Genomic DNA, 17,447 nt, shown 5'->3' on the forward strand with positions numbered 1-17,447 from the left:
TTTCCGAATAAATAAAAATAAAAATAAAATAAAATAAAATAAGCATACATAGGGACAGAGAGAGCGACTTTGTTTTATACTATGTAGTGATATACTAGCTAGCTAGGCACACGTTATTTTGCCAATAAACTATCTACTATATGTGTGCGCGGATTTACTTATAATCGAAAGCGTTGTAGACAATGAATAATTACAGGAAATTATTAAAAATAATAAAAAATAAAAATTGCGATGGAAAAATAGGGGTTGATCGTAGAGAGGTGGAAAATTAAGAGTACCTAATAATTTTTTTTTATTCTAAGTCATGACAAAATAAAAACAAAAATCTTGCCCAACAAATAAAAGTTTATAATTAACAAATAAAATATAGGGGTTGATTGTAGAGGGTTGAAAATTTAGGATTGTATTTCTTAATATTGTATCATAAAAAAATAAAAAATAAACAATTTATCTAAAAATTAAATAAAAAATTTGGGGTGGACTACACTTTATATTTAGGGGGATGAAAAATAAATGTTGTTTGATTCTCAGACCTACCCAATATGCACACAAAATTTCATGAGAATCGGTCAAGCCGTTTCGGAGGAGTTTAACTACAAACACCGAATCGAGTAACCTCCTTTTTTGGAGTCGGTTAAAAAAGACAATCCAAACCGGCAGCGAATCATTTTAACTCTCTCTTCTACTACTAATCCTTCACGATTTACTAAAAATACCGAGCTGAGCTCGGTCACCCAGGTACTTAACAATAATGTTTATATTCAACTATTATTGTTGCTCCCTGCTTTCTGCTCAAGTAGTTGATTCTTTCCCCACCCTGAGGAGGGGGCAATACCCGCCCTGAGAATGTTTGTATATTTATTAAATCCCTGCTATTATTAGTATTATAAATGTGAATGTTAATTTGTTTGTCACGCTTTCACGCAAAAACTATTAACCGATCATCATGAAACTTTGCACACAATATATTCTTGGGGGTATTAGAAGTATCATAGGATAGTTTTTATTCAAAAAATTCAATACGAAGCCGTCGTTACAAGATAGTAATGTATATTGAAAACGTGTACCTATATCAGATGGCTGCTAAAATTTACGAAACTTACATGTTTTACTAGACGCTACCAGCGACAGCGCTCGCAGAAGCTGAAGCTTGTACTAAAGCTCGCGCTGTATTATGTATTTGCTAATTGCCTTGTTTATTCGTGCTTAAATTACCTGTTAGTGCATGAAATGAACTAACGTTCCTTACTATGTTACGTTCGAATCCAATATTGAACTTGTAATCAAATTTTGGTAGGGTTGAAATAAAAAAATCATTCCAAAAATTTATTTAGCTTTTCAGCTCGTGTTATAAATGATGGACAGGCCCAAAAGCAAGCAAAAAAAAAAGCAAAGTATTATATTAAAATATCAAAAAAGGCTTTATAGAGAGTTTATACAGCATGCTTGTTTTTCGGTTGAATGCATATATGCAATATCTTCACATACTGGCCGGTCACATTCTGTAACACATCCAATTGTTTCAGTAACGTGATTTTTAAGTACCATTTTACAATGACACTAAATGTGTTTTAATATACATATATTTTAATCATTATATTTAATGACAGATAATGATAATAATCGAAATTTGTTTTCTTTAAATGAAAACCCGCATTCTAGGCTAGCTATTACATTATTAGGCTAGGAGAAGTCATTTTAATTGATTTTATTTTACTGTTGGACGACTCCGTCCCTCACTAAAATTGCTCATTAGATCGAATGGGGTGTCATCGTTCAACTGGAGGCTAATGAGCAGACGGCCCTAACGAAGCGAGGGTCGAATTTGGCACCTTAAGTACTTTCGGACTAATCGGACCTGTTCGTCAAGCGGAGGACGGTAGGTGCGCAGCAGGTCCTCGTGGCTGCTGCTCGTCGCGATGTTCTGTGGGGGTCGCACGGTTCTCGCAGCGCAGCGAACCTCGCGCAGTGCATCCAGCGCGCTCGTCAGTCGCACTCGCCCCAGGAACTCGTACAGCGTGCTCTCTTCCTCGGCTTCCTGTGAACGAGCCTTACTGTAATGACGTGTTACAGTCATTCTCTTTGTTTCGGTTGGAGCTTAGTCAATTTTTTTTAAATTCAAATTTGAATATGTCATATTTGAAGATATCTTCTGCTTAACTACTCCGATTGAAATGGTTTTTTGAACGTAGCTTAAATTTTTGAAAAAAAAATACAAATGAATAAATAAAAGGCTTAAATAGTTTAATTTAAATAAGTACTGTTAGCATAATCTCGATTATTTTAATACGTTTCGTGACGTCGTGCAACAGTGTTAATAAAAATAGTTCCCTACCCGCTAATACGTTTTGTAACGTCATGCAACAACGTCAATAAAAGCAGTCCCTACCCGTTCAGAGGGCTCTTTTGCTTCTCGGCTTTCGGAACGATGGGTCGTTGTTTCATGACGAGTGCGTTGATCATTTTTATATTCAAAGTAACGGTTGTTTGCTTGGTTAATTTAAATTGTAATTCTTGGTCATTATTTTCGATTAAGTTAGTGGTTAAGGTTAATTTTTGTGATAATTGTTATATTTGTAAAAATGAGTAATAAATAGAAGTTAAGTGTTCGGTTTTCTGTCTTTTTTTTTAAATAAATAAGTTTGTTTCTCCTAAAAGTACATATAATAATTAATAATTTTAATTTAATCATTATAATCTGAAATCGACTGTGTGGGTACGGCAGTATAGAATATAGCCACCCCCTCTCTTCCTGTGGGTGTCGTAAGAGGCGACTAAGGGATAACATAGTTCCACTACCACCTTGGAACTTAAAAAGCCGACCGATGGCGGGATATCCATCCAACTGCTGGCTTTACAATTCACAGGCCGAACACATGAGTTCGTGCTATTTTTGGCGCGAGCTTGTGGAGGCCGATGTCCAGCAGTGGACTGCGATAGGCTGAAGTGAAGCGAAGTGAATAATATTAATATTATTAATGATATTTGTTTATAATATTTAATTTAGTGAACATCTTAAATGTTTTATTTTTTTCTCTTAATTTGGTTTACCTTAAAAGTATGTGTTATTCTAAGCATTAGTTGTTTGAAGCTAATTTTTCGCATGTTAATAATTTTCATGTAAAAAATGGGAAATAATATAAAAAGCTCATTTATTTAATTATTTACTAGCTGCCCGGACAAACTTCGTTCTGTCAAAAGTTAATAGTAAAATATATATTTTTTTTTTTAGTTTTAAAACCTTCCGTGGGCCTTAAGGAACATACAAAGAATACGTAATTGTCGAGCCATTCTCGAGTTATGCCCTTAGCAACATTCATTTCTAACCGATTTAAAAAAGGGGATGTTATGAACCGATTTTGATAATTCTTTTCTTGTTGGAAAGGAGATATCCCAAGTGTTGTACCATGATAAGGAAACCAGGATCTAATGATAGAATCCCAGAGAAATCGAGGGAAACCCTCAAAAATTGTAGTTACGACTAGTGCGTTTGTTAACTTTTTTCGTCTACTTACGTTGTATTACTTGTCGATGTGATTGAAGTCGGTTTTTTTTTCGTTTACTAGCAAACACAATTATTGTTTATACTAGCTGACCCGGCTAACTTCATATCGCCTAACACAAACTTTATCGTATGGTATTAAAGTTCAAATTGACTTTTAAGTATTATCACAAATCTTTTGTATGGGAGTATAGAAAAGTGTTGTTTTTAGACTTTTTCAGGAAATTAAATTTTTTTTTTAGAATTTTTCTCTCCGTAAGAACCATCCTCGTACTTCAAGGAATATTTTAAAAAAAGAATTAGCGAAATCGGTCCAACCGTTCTCGAGGTTTGCGCTTAGCAACACATTCAGCGACTCATTTTTATATTATAGAAGATAGAAGATAGTATTCATGACTCAGTTGAATGCCCGTCGATTGCATCCACCCCAGGATGGAACCCCAGAGTCGATACAAGAACTTCACAATTATTTATTTACCTTTTTATGATATTTTTCCAGCACGTCCAATTGTTGTCGTCTTATCTCCTTCGCCCATCCTCTGAATGTTTAAGCAGAGATTAAGTACTTATACTCTATTTAAAATCATCGTATTATAGTGAATTTTTACATAAAAACACATGGAATATGTTTGTGAAGCTAACATCTCAGAACTATTCCAGTACAGAATAGAAAGCTTTGAGGGCTTTATTTTCAGTAGGTTCGGAACCTATTCAAAGCAAACAAACGAAAAATCAAATCTTTCCTTTTATATTATTAAGTATAGATTATAGAGGTTTTTTTTTTATGTCACTAGGTCGGCAAACAAGCGTACGGCTCACCTGATGGTAAGAGATTACCGTAGCTTATAGACGCCTGCAACACCAGAAGCATCGCAAGCGCGTTGCCGACCCAATCCCCAATCCCCCCCGGAGCTCTGGTCACCTTACTCACCAACAGGAACACAATACTGCTTGAAAACAGTATTATTTTGCTGTGATCTTCTGTAAGGTCGAGGTACCTACTACCCCAGTCGGGCTGCTCCATATTTTAAGCAGGAAATTCCTACTGTGCCCTACCTCAGTTAAAGAAGGTTCTAGAAAATTTAAACATCCTAGGATAACTATGACGTTTTTTCTAATTACATACTTATTTATTTCCAAAAATTCGTTGACGACATCTTCATCCTGTATCAAAAGTCCTGGACTCTGCAGCTTCGTTTCCAACCAAGTCTCGTTGAGTTTGATCGTCATATAGTGGGAACATAGTACCAAAATTACCTTAAAGTCAAAATAAAATGTGATTTCACGTAAATACAAATATAAGTAACATCAAATTCCTATTCATTCGGCCTAATTCGAGTTCACAACGAGGCACACTTCGATAAGTGTACACAATGCAGTCGCACTAAAATAAAACATTGATGTTTTTAAATAATCGTGCATAAACATTTAACGTACCGTTCGTCGGTGACAAAAGTGTGTATTATGACTGTAGGAGCTCTATATTCAATTATACATTCAATGCCACAGTAAAATAAACATACAAACATTCCAATTATTAAGTAATAACATCTGTAACGCCAACGCACCTCGTCCTCGGGTTCCAGTCGTATATTTTTATACAAGTTGTACGTCTCATCGGCCAGAGCTACTTTATGCGCTAGATCTTCCGATAGTAGTTGCAAGAGGGCAAAAGCCTAAAATGTTAGTAATCATAACTCATAAGCACGGTTCACAACCATATCTGTCGGGAATGTTGTCGCTACACCTTAGACGCGCGCGAGCCCGCCGCCTCCGCCGCGGGCCAGCACACCGGGGTGCGCTGGCTCGCACCTTCTCTATGCTCTGCACTGTCCATTTCGTCACGCGATGCTAATGACTGAAGAGGGTTGTTCACGTCTATGTAAAAATAGCGTCATTTGCAAATTAATTTACTTTGATGTGGCTACTATCAACATGGATTTACACTTTCACTGTCATGAAATGTTACTACAACTGTGTGTAACACTTGTTCGAAATTACTCCAATTGATAAAAAATTACACTAGCGTAACTATCGGACGTTGCTCGCGACTGGATATATATTATATTTGCGTTTCCGTATGTCTATATTTTTAACAACAACTATAACAACAGAATCACAATAAAACGAGTTAGACATTATTAAGTTATACAAGGAAACTCAAATTGATATTTTTCGTTACTTTTTTATTGAACGTGTGTCAAATAAGCGAAGAATGCTATAGGAAAGCTCGTACTCTGAATGACTCCGCGCTCATCCAGCTGCGCCCCGCTGGACAGACACTCGTCTCTGAACACCGCGGCCAGCAGGCTCGCGACCGATGAGCCGCTTTTTGCCACACACGGATACTGTAATTACCTTTAATGTAGAGTTTTATTTGTGTCAGACAGATACAACAGAAAAGGATTGCTGACGCTTGATATCCTATACAGATCTCTAGTTATACTTAATTAAAAAAATCATACCCATCACGTCTATTCATAGAAATTGTTATAACACTCGAGGCGGACCTTAGTAGAAAACTCACGGCGTGAGAGAGGCTTCTGTTGCGTGTAAGTAATTAAATTCAAAGACTTTACATCTGTAAACTCTATGTATATATCTCTAAGTGTGCGTGTGTGTTGTTTGGTAAGTAGTCGTATAAAAGATACAAAAATAAAATCATTCTATAGTGTGAAAACCCCATGATATTATAAGTATAATTGTTTCAACTATCGTATCCTAACTCTTTCATTGAGGCTATAATATCCTGCTCAAAATCTGTAGCAGCCCGACTCGGGAAGTACCTCGACCTTACATAAGATCATGGCTAAATACTTAATACTGCTTTCAAACAATGTTGTGTTCCTGTAGTGAGTGAGGTGACCAACATTCCGGGGGGGGGGGGGGGGGGGATTGGGCTAAGGTCGGCAACGCGCTTGCAATGCTTCTGGTGTTGCAGGCGTCTATAGGCTACGGTAATCGCTTACCATGAGATCCATACAATTGGTTTCTACATAGTTGTAAAAAGAAGTAACGACCAAACACGTGAATGTACGGCGCTGGAGGCCACGAGGCCGGCGCGCCAGGTGACCAGCTGAGCCAGAGCGTCTCCGCTACGCGCGACGTCGCACAGCAGCGCCAGAGCGAGGCACTGCACGGGGGCCGTGCTCGTCTGACAAAGAATATCCACCTCTTTAAATCACAGTAGTAATTCACATTGCGTATATAAGCTATACTAACTCCTTGTGGGTCTCCCCACCGTGCCTCGGAGAGCACGTTAAGCCGTCGGTCCCGGTTGTTATCATGTACACCTTATAGCAATCGTTACTCATAGTAGGGAATATATTCGCCAACCCGCATTGGAGCTGCGTGGTGGTTTAAGCTCTGATCCTTCTCCTACATGGGGAAGAGGCCTATGCCTAGTAGTGATATATTACAGGCTGAAGCATAAATAAACTATAATCTTATATATATAATTCTCGTATCACAATGTTAGTTAACATACTCCTCCGAAACGGCTGTGCCGTTTTTTATGAAATTTTGTGTGCATATCCGGTAGGTCTGAGACTCGGCCAACATCTATTTAACATACCCTTAAGTTATAAGGTGGGAGGTTAAGGGGCTAATAACATATATGGCAAAACAACGTTTGCGGGTCAGCTAATAGAAAATTTATGTGAAAAATGATAATAAATAGTTATTTCATCGACATTTTTGTCTATATATTCCTAAATCCTATTCTTTTCTACGTGTTATAATTTGTAATTGTTTATTAATATGTAGATATTCTAAAACTATAAATACGCCTAAAAAGTCTACACAAATAAATAAAATTATATTCTCTGTTTGTAATATTAAAAAGACCGCTTTTTACTAAATGCATATGGATGGATACACGGTACATAGGAATACTAAAATAATATTTTTTATAATTTTTGCCTATCCGTCTGTTTGTTCCGGATAATCTCTGAAACGGATGAACCGATTTTGACGGGACTTTCACTGGCAGATAGCTGATGTAATAAGGAGTAACTTCGGCTAATTTTATTACAAAAAATATATTTATTTTATAACTCCGCGAACTGAACAATAAATTTTTGTTAAATTCCAAGCGGACGAAGTCGCGGGCACAGCTAGTAAAAAATAAAATAAATAAAAATTGCGAATGATGCTGGTAGTGGTAACCACTTACAGTTTGATTTTACATATCAAGAAGGAAGTAAGGGTCCTTTTCAATATCTATTTGTGTAGTCATATCCTCATTTGCTATCAACGTATTACTTGTACCTAAATGTAACAAATTGACTCTTGAGACAATAAATGATAATTCGCTGAAAGCATTCTCAAATGAGAAAGACCTCCCTATATACATGGGTACACACATATATCTTACGAATATACGAATGAACCAGTCTCTACGAGAGTGCACACACCGTAACTATGTCCAGGAGATGGTAAACACCGTGCTTTAAGACAAACTTTTGTCTATACTCTTTGTTCCAAACAATGGCTTCCCAAATGAAGTTCAGTAATGATACGAGCCATCTGAAAAGAAAACGTTAAATTATCGATATGCCCTTGTTTAACATGTACGCTTGTAAATTATGTGATATAGGTTTTAAAATGTCACTATTATATAATATGTATTAATCGCACGCATTATTACATAGATTTTCACTGAGGTAGGGCACAGCAGGAATTTCCTGCTCAAAATATGGAGCAGCTTGAATGGGGTAGTACCTCGACCTTACAGAAGATCACAGCAAAATAATACTGTTTTCAAGCAGTATTGTGTTCCTGTTGGTGAGTAAGGTGACCAGAGCTCCTGGGGGAATTGGGGATTGGGTCGGCAACGCGCTTGCAATAATTCCGGTATTGCAGGCGTCTATAAGCTACGGTAATCGCTTACCATCAGATGAGCCGTACGCTTGTTTGCCGACCTAGTGACATAAAAAAAAATCAATGAAACGATATTGACAAACAGTGGTCGTTGAGTTCGAACCGCACCTGTCGCTGACGATGAGGTGGTTATTGAGCGCGTACAGCACGACGCTCAGCATGCGCTGCGCGAGGTCGCAGCCGGCAGAGGGCCAGCGCAGCGCGTACACGCAGCATCGCACCGGCCGCGTCTCAGCCGCCCCCGCCAGCACGCATAGCGCCAGCGAGAGCACCGCCTGGCTGCGCTCCACGGGTGGACGCTTCTGCTCCAGCAGCGTGTAGCAGAGATCTACAGTGGATTACAGTAAATGTTCAGCCTGTAAGGCGGCTGTGAGGTTCAAGGAGGGGGGGGGGTCGTAGAAAAATCACGACATCCCACAGAGAGGAATGTAGGAGTCCCAAAGAGAGGGCTGTGATATATTAGTGTATTTGTTTTTTGTTGACATACGATTTCTAATCCAATTACACCTTGCAATCTTGACATCTGTGTAGAAATTTGTATTACGATTTTTAATTTTCCAAAATTCCAATTTTACAAAAATACATTTACATACATTTTACAAAAATTTTAATATACTTTGAAGGAAAAAACTGGGCATTAAAAAATTGCTAAAAACATCACGTAATGAGTGGGTGACTCCTATGACGGTTTACGTGTCAATATGATGACTCCGTGGGTGTCAAAAAGGTCGTCGAGCGATTGCCGCCGATCGCGAGTCGCCGCGCGCAGCACACGCACGCTCCAGTACAACGTGGGCAGCGGGTACGGGCTCTCCGAGTACCACTCCACGTACCACAGTACCCTACAATTGTCACATCTCATAGTAGTCTTGTGATGAAAACATCGATCAAGTGGAAAAAACAGTGAAAGTAACCTTCTTATTATATCGTATTCTTGTATTAACCGCTGCGGCATGACCGGGAGTGTACAGACTAGGGCCTGTAGCCCAGTTTTGCGGATTTCGGCAAATAGAGCGGGAGACCAATGAGCTCGGAGGGGACTGAGGCACGGGTCCAGCAGAAACATTAAACCCAGGAGCCAGTGTTGAGACTCCACCATCTACAATATTATATTCGTATTAGACTTCGATTAGAACGATTGATATCAGAAAATTAAAATTATCCTTTTTTTTAAACCAGTTTATAATGTTGAATAAATTAATCAAGGCATGTTAAACTCACGAAGCTATTAGCTGGTAGAATCTTGAGAAAATCGACGCACAAGTGTAATAACAATTTTTTGAAATGTACATCGGCTTGGGAAGTATTGAAATGAACGGTCGCGGTCCAGTCCGGTCTGCGAGGAACCTCGCTGAGGACGGACAGCGCCATCACGTCTGGAACGAGATATTTAACACATGCAGGTGCAATGTGAGTGTGCAGTAAAAAAATTCAAAAGTTTTAGAATGATCTGCACCTCTAGAAGTAATGTTATTGATGAAAAACAAGAGTATGAGCGACTATGGTGTGGACAAACATTAGTATTATTAATTTTTCAGGCAATCCGATCGTAGCTTTTCGTTCATATATACAAACATTTTTTTTTCATGTTTTTGATTAGTAACGTTAGTTTTAGTTTTATTGATTGACGTCATTAGTCGTAATACGTAAGTTAATACATAACTGTCAAAAACGTTTGCAAACAAAAATACTCACTAAGAGGTCGTTCATTAAGCTTAACAAAGGGGAGAGGTTCGGAAAACATTACAAAGTATCACAAGGAGGGGAAGGGCATTATTTTGACATGTCACATTTATTTCTTTAGCGCTTTCTAAGTCAAAAAACAACCAACAAACAACCTTGCAACCTTGACGTCTTTCTAGACGGATGGTATTATTTTAGACGCCACACAATACATCACCAAGGGGGGGTAGAGTGTACAAAGTTGCTAACATCATGTAATTAATGGGCGACTCCTATCTAGTAATTAGATACCCGGCATCAGTAAGGTCGAGAAGGCCGCCAGACGGTCACCGAAGCAGTGGAGGAGTGCGTGCGCCACCACGGTCAGAGTGTTCCGTTCATGCCGGTGATCGCGAGCGCGGCACTCAAAGCGGTACGCCCAAATAAAACACCTGTTGACGCAACAATAGTCACCACACACAACATCGAAGAATAATCAACATATTGACTGCTTTTTTTATAAAGAAGACCGAACCTTTGAGAGTTGTAATCCGGACAAGGAAGGAGGGTACGGCATTTTGGGTTCACATTTAAGTAGTTTTTCAGAGTTTGCAAAAGTACCAGAAGCAAGGACAATATAGTATCCATGTTGGTGCTACTGTCTCCTGTTAAGGAACGAGTTAGTGTTTATTTTACACCATTACACACAATACAATATGATTTGAAGATATTTACAGCACGACCCGCGAAGGTAGTACCTAATTTCACGGTGTAATCCTGAGGATCCACCGGATTAAACTCATAAGCGGGTAACTCGTGAGGAAAGTAAGGATTGAAGCGGTAAAATATATTCTCAAATATATTTTCCTTTATCATTTCAACACCTGCAAATAATGTTACTATTAATAATAGAGTAATGCACTCACGTAATGAAAAACTTTGGTCTGCACTACCTATATATGGGTGTAAAATGGTAAATTACAGTAGTCGTCGGAGTGGCAAGCCAGAAGAAGAGCGATGTGAAGGAAGGCGGGGAACCGGCGTGGGGAGGTGACCGCCAGCATGCGCGGGGCGGTGTGCAAGAGCGCGCGCGCGGCCTTAAGCATGAGTGACCGCCGCGATACCTCGCCGCCAGACAGCTGCCACGTCACACCGCGTGCTACCAGCTCAAACAACTCGTCTTCCTCGCTTATTACGAGCAAGGAACCTGGAATACATAACACGATTACTAACCAATTATCAACACGATAATCAGCCAATGATTGAGCTGATTGAATGATTACTGTTGACGATGATGATAAAATCGTCATCATCGGCGGTTATCGCTTAATCAGCTTTGAGATTGCTCCTTTTTTATACAACTAGGTCGGCAAACAAGTGTAGGGCTCACCTGATGGTAAGCACTTACCGAAGCCGATAAATGCCTGAAAAACCAGAAGCATCACAAGCGCGTCGCCGACCCCAACCCAAATCCCTCCTACAGAAGATCTGGTCACCTTACTAACCTTACTAACAACAGGAACACAACACTGCATGAAAACAATATTATTTAGCAGAGATCTTCTGTAAGGTCGAGGTACTTTCCCAATCGGGCTGTTCCAGATTTTGAGCGGGGTATTTCTTATTGTGTACCTCATTAAAATCCCTTAATGTATCTAGCCCTTCATCTTCATCATAACCTTAATAGATGAACAGTTGGGTACATTTTTTTCGGTGAGTGAAACTGACTTCGTATCGAGATAGACTCATTCATTAGTAATATTTTATTAAACCGATACATAAAAATAAAGAATCTTAAAATTTTCCTGTTAACGTATGTGCAACACGCGCGCTCCATAAGCGTCGCCTCCGTACTAGGAGCGGAGCCCCGCGATCGCGCCCTGTCCCCAAAGATCGCGCGCCGGATGTACCTACACTACATTGCAAACATAATAAACATTTTCACATTTCAGACCAGACGGAAGTTGAGTCTTGTGGGCTACTGCCCCAACGGTTGTTGTCGGGTTCTTGTATATATATTTAATTGCTCTGATGACTTTGATATCGCGATGTAGGATACGTCAGTTTTCTTTAGTTTGTATGTCGCGAGATAGATGTCGCTACAAAACTTCATACTGGTGAACGAATTTTCAAATCGGTTAAGGTACAGGCCTTTCACCTACAAATAATTTCACAAACTTTATCTCTTTGTTGCACTAGTACAGATAACATATTACTTGTTCTAAAACTTACCCAGAAACTCGACGTATCTCGTGAGAGCATCAAAGTGAGACACGACGTCGGACGCGCGCGTCAACTGGACGGGTTTGTCGATGTTCTTCAGAAGTAGAACGGCTCCTTCTCGTATGTTAGGTTTCCGTTTCATACTATCCACTAGGTAATCCAGAACAACGCACAAGCTGCTTAGAACTTCAATGTTCTGACACATGATGGTAGGAAAGAAAAGGTCTTACACGTACTTTTAATACGCTTAGGTGATATATGGCTCCTAGTATTGGTTTGGAATATTCTACAGATATTGAGACTGTATTGATTTAGCAAAAATGGCTATCCGTGGCATTTATGATCTTGAAGCTCGAGTCTCCCTCCATCATTATAAATATTTATACTTAGAGTGAAATTTCCACTTTAAGGTGTTGCATCTATCTAATAAAATAATTCCTTACACTTCTATAGCTCTAATAAAGACGCGATAATTTGTTATTCTCAAGTATCACTCGTCACGTCTTCGGTGCGACAAAGCCAGCCCTGCGGTCACCAATCCGCCTGCCCAGCGTGGTGACTATGGGCAAAACACATCATCATTACAGCCTATACAGTCCACTGCTGGACATAGGCCTCCACAAGTTTACGCCGAAAATAACGTGAACTCATGTGTTTTGCCCATAGTCACCACGCTGGGCAGGCGGGTTGGTGACCGCAGTACTGGCTTTGTCGCACCAAAGACGCTGCTGCCCGTCTTCGGCCTGTGTATTTCAAAGCCAGCAGTTGGATGGTTATCCCGCCATCGGTCGGCTTCTTAAGTTCCAAGATGGTTGTGGAACCTTGTTATCCCTTAATCGCCTCTTACGACACCCACGGGAAGAGAGGGGGTGGCTAAATTCTTTAGTGCCGTAGCCACATGGGCAAAACACATGAGTTCGCACAATTTTTGCGTAAACTTGTGGAGGCCTATGTCCAGCAGTGGACTGTGATAGGCTGTAATGATGAATGATGAAGTATCACTCAAATAGAGACATGGTCCGGTTACAATTTAGTTAAAGAATTACCAATCAAAAGTTTGTTGAATAGAGTTGTTAATTGTCACGACTTAGTACTTTGATACTAGCGTCGTACAGACGTATGTGGTTTTAATGAGACGCACTTTTCAACATAATGTAAAGGATACATATCCACGTCGAGTGACCGCGGCGAAATCTCGGAGATACGCGTCTATCCTATCCGCGAGCTGCTGCCCCGCCGCGTCCGTGACCAGAAACTCGAGGGCCTGCGCCAGCTCGCGTTCGCCCACCGGCTCACATTCACTGCTCCATTCGCGAGCTGGCAAATATCTTTAAGTATGATGTTTTATGCCCCATCTACACTAAATATCTTTCAGCTAAGAATTAATGGTCTATAGAGTGGCCAAGAATGAAGAGAATTAAACGATTAAATAAACAAATTTGTTTAAAATTTAACAAGTACGAAAGCGACTGGCTCTCGAAAAGTTCCGTAACATTGAAATGAAATGAAATCTAAAATAAAAACATAAAGAAGGTAATATATGTAGATAGCCTCGGCGAGTAGAGCGTGCAGTAAGAGGGATTTTAATAATAATTAATCTAAGTTAAAGAGGTCTGTGAATTTTTAATTTACATTAATTGATTTTTATAATTTCAAAGAGATTCAGAGCACCCAGGCTGGCGGGGCGGTATCTACTACGAGTAATTGTAAATTTGTTTTTGACGTAAAACTTCTTAACGCACGCTTGACTTGGGGAGTAAGCTATTGAATGCGTGACGAGAGCGTTACAAAAAGTGTGATCGGGCGAGGTGGACGGAAGTTGAGAGGGAGATATAAGATAGAGAGACCTATGGGAAGAAAATTAAGCTTATTGTATAAAAAGACATAATGGTCTTATTAATTTTGAATTGGACTAATGTCCAGTAATCCCCAAACCGTTTCAAAAAAAAAAAAAAATGAAGTGTCTTATTACACCGCATTGTCTATGGCAGTCGATTGAGGCTCGTAAGGTAATTCGATTCCATTCAAATTGGTAGTAGTGCAGTGTAACAAATAATGCAAGTACTGAAAGTATTTCCATGGGCGAGCGACGAATGAAACTATTATATTTAACAATGGAAAGGTTTGCGGGTCAAGATAGTAGCACGCGAGAAATCTAATAAAAATATGACACTCGAACTATGGGAATGTAGGTTAAGGAAAGCGTATTTTCAACTCCAATTGAAGGATCTGATGGCTTTGAGTGCAACCTCGTACGTGCTTCACGCGGGAGGTGACCAGCGACACGCGTGTCCTTGAGAGAAATTATTTTGTTTCTGACGCTAATATGAGTAGACGTCTAACGATGCGAACCTATTGATTACATATTACAGCGACCAGCGTCAGGTAAAGGCGGGAAGCCTTAGTAATGCTTGAACAAGTGTAGTCGCAGCTTTGTTCTTTCTTTTACACAAAAGAAATGATTCGAACTAGTGATACTATTCAAAATTATTTCGATGTAACAAGATAAGGCTATTTTGAATTTGACTTTATCAAAACGTTTTTCTTTTCGGCTTTTTTTGTCAAAAGGGTCTAAATAATCTGAGCACGTATTAAAAGTTATAGTAAGGCTTTAGATTAAGAACTGTCGAATTATCTAAGCTCATTTGACCGTTTATCGACATAATTTCATTACAAAAAAACACTAACCTATCTAACTTCGAAATGATGGTTCTTAATCTAAAGCCTAGCCAAAGTTAATGTAACACTACCTGTCGGATGACGGAACACGTAAATACAACGAAATATTTCTTCCTATAGTTTTGATATAAGTTCTTATACATTACTCGTATAAAATGAAACTCACGAATTGTTATGGGGTCTAAGTTCTTCTGGAGGCGGCGCTCCTGCGAGTACGGCCGGCCGCCGGGCCCGTGCACGCACTGGAACGTATCGGACGAGCCCGAAACCGATGGTAAGACACCGACGAACTCGTCGCTCGTGATGCGCCTGTACTCGCTCTTATACTTATCTCGTCTGAAGATGTGCGTGTGAGACGAGCTCTCGCTATCATCACAATCTCCCCTTGCCTTCCTTGAAGTTGCTTTTGCTATGCTATGCCCCTGCGCAAGCTTTGGCCTGGTAGACGTATGAGCCGATCTTTTTTTATCCATCGAATAAATTAATATATTTTAGTCACTACCTTTAGAAGTTAGTTTGTAAATGGTTTATGAGTTTCGCAGTAACCTGTAAACGAAATGTATTAAACTCAACCAGGCCGCAATCACTTTGTATATGTACATTTTTTATTTAATTTAATCAAATGTCATATGTGTCAGTGTACTATTTTATTTTTATATGATGTCTATATATAAAAACTCATTTAATATATATAATAGAGGTGCTAGTCCACATACGTCATATTGTTTTAATGGGAAACCGAGGAGAATCGGTCAGGTCCCCTGCGCGCGCGCACTTTAGTGCGAGGGACCAACGCGGAGACGTTCACTCGCGCGGCTCAGTCATCGGTGTCAGTACTGTCAGTCGCACCTCGGTAGCCATTAGCGGTGGACGTGTGTCGTGGTCACAAACACTTTATAGATATTACGCCCCACACTTAGATTCATTAGTTTTCCTTCCGAGAAAACCAAGTGAAATAGAGCTAGTCGCGCCTCCAGGGCTTGTGAGTGGGTTCAACCTGTGTTATTGTACTCGCAAAGGGAGCATTCCACTACACCACTAGGTTTCAGTAAGTGAGGGATTTTATTTACTATCGTTAGCACCTTTCAAGTTGTTGACATATCGCACGTATAGTAAACACAGCAAGTATAACGATAATAATATATCGGAATCACTTAAAATTTGACATTTATAACACTGAATATAAAAATAACAGAATTTTTTTTTTTATTATTTTAGGTACCTATATTTTTGTGTTATTTTTACAATAAAGTGCCCACAAAAGACTTAGGAAAATAGCTTGTTATTCTATTCGTTGACACACGATTGAAAAGACTGTTTGAACAGAGTGACGCGATGTGTAAATAATTCTAAGTAGTACTGAGTCGTTTAGCTTTTCATACATTTGTTAATAGTTGAATATTGTATTGATTATCTCATTACCGTTACGACGTCAGCGAGTGTGATCTACGCTCGAATATGTGTAAACAGAGAAAAGATTTAAAAGCTTAAATAAGTGCACTTTAACGTGGGAGTCATCGGCTGTACGAGGCGGACAGGGTACGCGTACGGCACGACTGTTTGTAAATAAGCGCTGAGTTGACAACTCCCGTACTCCGGTCATCGCTGTGCCGCCCGCCATTGACTCGGTGCCAACCGACGGTGTTGATCAGCGGTCCAGTGTCGCTACTTCTAATGGCACAGCTGTGTTTTTACATAACACCGCTTTGACCTCACGCGAGACTGTTGACATAACAATATAACATTTTGTAAAACGGCGCCATTTAAACGATTATGAAACACGATATCTTAGAATTAGAAATGCTAGGCTTCCAATTAGAAATGTTAGGCTTAGTTGTGGTTAGGTTAAGTGCAGATCCGACAAAACTCTTTGAAAACAAGAGCGGAAAATCGCAATTTATTTTGACCGTTCGGAAGTACATGCAGATGTTCGCTGTCAGCTGCATTTTCCAATTAATAACACGACATTTTTTTGTTTTATTGTATATAGCTCATTTTATTATAACAATTGTATTCGTGTAACTTGATACGGCTAAGCAAAGTAAAGTGACGGAAAAGCGTACTCGCTCAATGTAACAACTAATACAAATCTATTTTATTTATTTTATTTTATTTATTCAGAAAAACTTACAGCTATACATAACAAATTAAAAATACAACAAAAAGCTGAAAGCCATTTATAAGTTTTTACAATTATAACTAAAGAGTGCTAAATTAATTAAGAGTTCGAGAGTGAAACAAAATTAAACTTGGGATGGTTTGAGAACTTAGCTGGATCATTAAACTGCTTAGACATTATTAGCTATCGGAAGAGAAATATTCTGTGGTCACCAATCGTCTAATAGAGTAAGGTTTAATCAGAAAAACATCAACATCACGATGATCGCGCAAAAAGTCATTAAATCGTGTAGTAGATCAGCAAATAAAGGAATTTCGACGATAATTACTATTACAAGGGGAGGTATAAAATGGGACAAAATTACGAAAGAACCTAGCGGGT

The 17,447-nt window shown here is 39.2% G+C and overlaps 1 protein-coding gene across 1 annotated transcript; it reads right to left on the reverse strand.

The window, feature by feature from the left end:
• Positions 1-1,397: 1,397 nt before the first annotated feature.
• LOC123668445 lies at positions 1,398-15,420 on the reverse strand. The gene is made up of 20 exons (XM_045602176.1): positions 15,114-15,420; positions 13,434-13,585; positions 12,278-12,464; positions 11,028-11,252; positions 10,804-10,929; positions 10,581-10,710; positions 10,358-10,497; positions 9,605-9,759; positions 9,298-9,482; positions 9,077-9,225; positions 8,492-8,711; positions 7,918-8,029; positions 6,540-6,656; positions 5,739-5,850; positions 5,250-5,380; positions 5,071-5,178; positions 4,629-4,759; positions 3,981-4,041; positions 1,859-2,038; positions 1,398-1,502 (listed from the first exon to the last, which is right to left on the reverse strand). Exons 1-20 carry the CDS (start codon positions 15,418-15,420, stop codon positions 1,434-1,436), a joined length of 2,997 nt encoding a protein of 998 aa, XP_045458132.1. The 3' UTR covers positions 1,398-1,433.
• Positions 15,421-17,447: the final 2,027 nt, after the last annotated feature.

Source organism: Melitaea cinxia, chromosome Z, assembly GCF_905220565.1.
Source record: "Melitaea cinxia chromosome Z, ilMelCinx1.1, whole genome shotgun sequence".
Lineage (NCBI taxonomy): Eukaryota > Metazoa > Arthropoda > Insecta > Lepidoptera > Nymphalidae > Melitaea > Melitaea cinxia.